We start from the raw sequence: 4,569 nt of genomic DNA, 5'->3' as shown, positions 1-4,569 counted from the left end.
AGTTTGGTTTGTAAAGACTGGGGAAAGCTCTATGATAAATTGGAGGAGGAGCAAGAGAAGTGGCTCGAGTGGGGTGCGCAATGGAATTGAGTCCGAGAAGAGTAGTATAACTGTATAATAATGTATCTCATGCTGTTATTATTGGCGCTCTGGTTAGAGATCAGACAGTACTGGTGGGCAGCCAACCATGAGCTCACTTTGACACTTATGTCCGTGGCAATGTGTCGCGAACGGTCGAAGGCAGATCGAGACTCAGTCTGAGCTTCAGTATTTCTCGGAGCAAAATTCTAAGACGTCGAAGGTCGCAAAACGAAGGTCAGATAAGTAATGTACATACCCGATGATACTCATACTTGCTAAGACCCATGGAGATGGCAGCTGAAACGGCATAGTAAATTGACGTCCCAATTATAAGTTGATTTGAATCAATAACCCGTGTGATACTCCCATATACCCACGAGTCGCTCACGTTGTGGGCCAAAACATCTTGCTTCAAGGTGAGCATCTGGCATATGCTACCCGTGGGTTTTGAGATAGCTGAGCACTGTTCTTTAGTCTTTTAGAATGTTCATTACCAGGTCTCGTTCCGTATATCGCCGAGTACTACGCGTTGGAATGGGGATGATGACGCGCCCGTATGTTCCCCTTATCCGACAAAATATGCATCGTCTTCGTCGACCTTGTCAATTCATGTGATTCGCCAACATTCTCCGACAATCTCCTCTAGTACAGAGGAAATTGAACAGCTGGTCGATGCTAGTTGTACGGGTTGACTCCGCAGACAACGAAAGAGTCTTCCGGAGTGACCGTGCACACATGAGTCACAGTAGAACGGTCGTCCCAGAAGACAGACATATTCAAATAGTAACACGGTCAGCATACATACGTCTTGGTCAGAGCTGCTTCATATCTGAATGTCTCTTTTATCAGGTCACTCCAATTATTAAATTCTGAGCAATCGACCTCGGGATAGAGGCGTGTGAGCTTCATGTGATAGCTGAACCGGTGTCGTCCTTTTCGACGACTTAGAGGCCTTTCATGCTTAGTCTTTATCGCTTGAGCGCCTCTATTCTACTGGACGCGCGCGTGCTCAATTGTAAGACACGCCCTCCGCGCCTCACCAAAATCGACACCATCGAAGTAAGGGAGGAGATCGCCCAAGACCGGTATAGAATATTCGCATGTGCAACAGAGGAAGTGATCACAATTTAGTTATCTTGCGAGGCACCAATTGGTGAGGAAAATTGCGACCCGGAATGATGGCAGAACAAGGACCTACCCGCTTCTGGTATGTATGCATTATATGTGTGTTTCAACTGGAGTCTGATTTTGCATCCAAGCCATCTGCATCACACAGAATTCCACAATTTAGCTGTTACAGTTTGAGTGAGTTCATTACAAATTTTTCCCCGCTTCCATTGTTTTGGCAATGAGATTACCCTTTACTCGCACGTCGTAATACGAGTTGTACTGTCGAAGTCCCCAAAGTTCTGAACAAAAGAAATAAGATATCGGCATACGAGTTGAGAATGCTTGACAAGTATAGTGAATTTCTCTGACAGGTCGTGTACTACTCAGCTTATAAGACGTGATGCAACCAGATGAAATTTGACGCGGCTTCATGTCTATGCGCACAGTAAAAATCCTGACCTTTGCGCCTATCTTTATTGACAAGCATGATGAACATTTATTTGAGTTCTGCCGTGATATGCCATACTATTTGTACATCGCTCCATCTGTCAGTCCGCGTCATGCTTTCATCACGCGAAAGGCGTGTTTGCAGATCTTACCTCGCTGTCATCATGTCAGACTATAGCTGATAGAAACGTACGTGAATTGACTTCATTGCGCGACATGGTTTGCGCGCTCATCCGATTTCAATGTTTGCGAAAGACATCCTTTGTCGTGAATACACCTGGAATGCATGCGTGCGAGAAACAGTACGCTTCCATCAAGGAACCATTTTGTTGAAACATCTGCCCTTAGATCCACTAGAAAGACTCATGTAATACTCGAAAGAGGCTTTATAAAAGGTCGAGTTATAGGTGAACCGCATCCCAGCCTCATAATCCTTCCAAACTACCATGTCACTCTTCAAATTTATTTTCACTATCATCGTTGTCGCTGCATTTGCGATGAACGCTGAAGCAGAACCGTGTTTCGTGACTTCTGACGATGCTGAAGTTCGTGAGTACATCTAGTTTAAAAATTGAAGACCTTCGCTTTTGGTCTAACATGTTTCGTAGCCGACGGATGTGCATGACCACTCTGTACGACAGTTCGCGTACAACACGAACGCGTATGTATCATACTCTATGATGATGACATACCGACTCATCCCGGATTGAAACACTCACAAAAAATTGTAGGAGTAATCAGAGAATGAGGTCTAGTATCTGTGGGATTTGTCGGTGTCCTGGTGTATGTTATACGGACTAGACGTTTGTGTGGATATATGAAAAAGGCTCGAGCACACCATAAAGTGGCGAATGGCACCATCGGTCTCACATCTCATAACAGGGAGATTCAGCCCATTTATGTAAGAATAAGGACAAAAACGTTTCGTATGCTATGCCAAAAACCAGACGGATTTTAAAATCCGGCATCTGGATTCCCGAAAGTCATGTTGTAGCTTGATATGATCTGCTCTGAAACGCGCACATTCCCTCGTAATGCGCACTGACTTTATTATGAGCTGAGTGAGCATAAACAAGATCGAGCGGCTTATGATATCCCTGAGCGGGGTAAGGAGGAGATATGAACATCCAACGTTCAACATGTAACAACGATCGTGAGCGCCAAGTTTCAGACGCTGGCCCCAGTGCGCCACCGGAAATAGATGCACGCAAAGTTGATAGCCATAGCGTCATCTCAGCAAGTGTGCTCTAATGGATAGACACGAGTCAAGTGTCAGAGCACCACTGCACTGACCCGACTGTACGCAAAAAATCTTAATAGAAATGACCGTCTGGAAAGTGAGGAATGTCTACGTACAGTCGAGGAAGAGACATTCTACACGCAGGAGGGACTGCAGACTCCGAGCAGATTTGGTCCCTTCAATGGTGAATAGCGAAGGTTGACACTATGAGTTATCCAAGAATCTCAATATCTCCCAGTGGAGTGAGCTGAGAAGTTCACAAGCCGCCGCATGGCTTCGGAAAACGGTGACAGTTGATACGACTTCCGGATCCAGGCAGTTGTTATAATATGCAACTCGATAGGTCCAACAATCATTGTAGACAGATACGCATCTAAATACCTAACAGCATTGGATCCGAATTGATGACTTGAATACAGTATAGCCTGGTGGCCACAATGCGTTGATTATCATTGACTGCGTCGAAATTGTTCCCCTTGGACGTCTTGGCGTCCTCTAGGTCGTACTGTACCGCGAGGTGATCCTTGAATGACAGAACAAGTGACACACTGTTTTGACATATTTTGACACGACAGTCATATTCCACCGAGCAGATTTACGCTGTCGTGGTCAAGTTGAGGATCAGATGTTTTCAATGCGCACAGCAACAGCGAGAATCCATTCCGTGCGTCTCTGTCACAAGTGTTGATAACTGCGGCCGAATCTGAATTTGTAATTTGTCGCCTCATTTGGAGATATCATTACTCCAGCGAACTGGCAATGTCAGTGGGAGCGAAACATCTACACATCATATCCAACTGGATTTTGAATGTCGGTTTCTATGCGTTTCCTGTCTGAATGTAAGTATCTTTACGTTCGGTACAGTTCTTAATTAATGACTTACTACAGAGTGAGAAGATTTAGCACCAAGAAGAGCGACGTCAAAAATTCCTGGGAATCCGATGAAAGTGCGGACTTCCAGAAAGTAGACCTTCTCTATCCCCTCCTCGAGCTCATCATCGGATAGCTTGCTCGAGAAGATGCGCTGAATTTGAGTCTTTCTAGATCCTCTAAATCTCAGTACTTAGTAGTCCTTCTCATAAGCAGACTGGAATAGTGCGACTGCGGGGTATGTCCCAGGAACGAGGAGGCCGAGGGAGAAATAGAGTTCTCGGATGTTCCCGGTCGGTCGATGCCGAAGCGAGGGCTTGGTTGGCGACGAGTCTCTCTGACAACACCTATCCATCTGTTCAAGATCCGTTGACACAACTTTTTATCGTCTCGGTAGACCATTCTCTTCGAGTATATCGTCAACGTGGAGTGCATAGAGCTGAGTTCGCATATTGGATATAGCACAACGAAGTGCGTGGTGGTCATTGCATGTGGGGTCCAATCATGGTGAGTCTCCTCTGCTACTATCATTGCACCAGCAATGCGACTTTTTCAGTATCTGGGCTCCCTATAGTGCAAATTTTACCAGAATGTCTTGGATTTTTTGCCAGTTGATGCAGAATGTTTGAAAGTACATATGTATATTTCATAGGTTCAGTATGTCAAGAATTGAGCAATACTGAGAGCAAAATAAAATTGCAACAGTAGTGCAACTTTTCTCTGAGGCCTGTAAATTGACTGTCACAATTCTGCAGATGTCATTTTCTATGTCTGTGTCACAGAATTTCATGGCGTCTATCTTGTCTACAGCGCTTAGCTGA

At 45.0% G+C, this 4,569-nt stretch overlaps 1 protein-coding gene across 1 annotated transcript; it reads left to right on the top strand.

Annotated features, from left to right (window-relative positions):
* Positions 1–2,084: 2,084 nt before the first annotated feature.
* On the top strand, positions 2,085–2,348 carry FIBRA_09287 (uncharacterized protein; the record flags this gene model as incomplete). Its single annotated transcript, XM_012321604.1, has 2 exons — positions 2,085–2,183; positions 2,247–2,348. 2 exons carry the CDS (start codon positions 2,085–2,087, stop codon positions 2,346–2,348), a joined length of 201 nt encoding a protein of 66 aa, XP_012176994.1.
* Between the last annotated feature and the right edge of the window lie 2,221 nt (positions 2,349–4,569).

Source organism: Fibroporia radiculosa (assembly GCF_000313525.1).
Source record: "Fibroporia radiculosa TFFH 294 genomic supercontigs, scaffold22839, whole genome shotgun sequence".
Classification (NCBI taxonomy): domain Eukaryota; kingdom Fungi; phylum Basidiomycota; class Agaricomycetes; order Polyporales; family Fibroporiaceae; genus Fibroporia; species Fibroporia radiculosa.
Note: the sequence above shows the minus strand (reverse complement) of the source record. Positions and strands in the feature narration are given on the sequence as shown.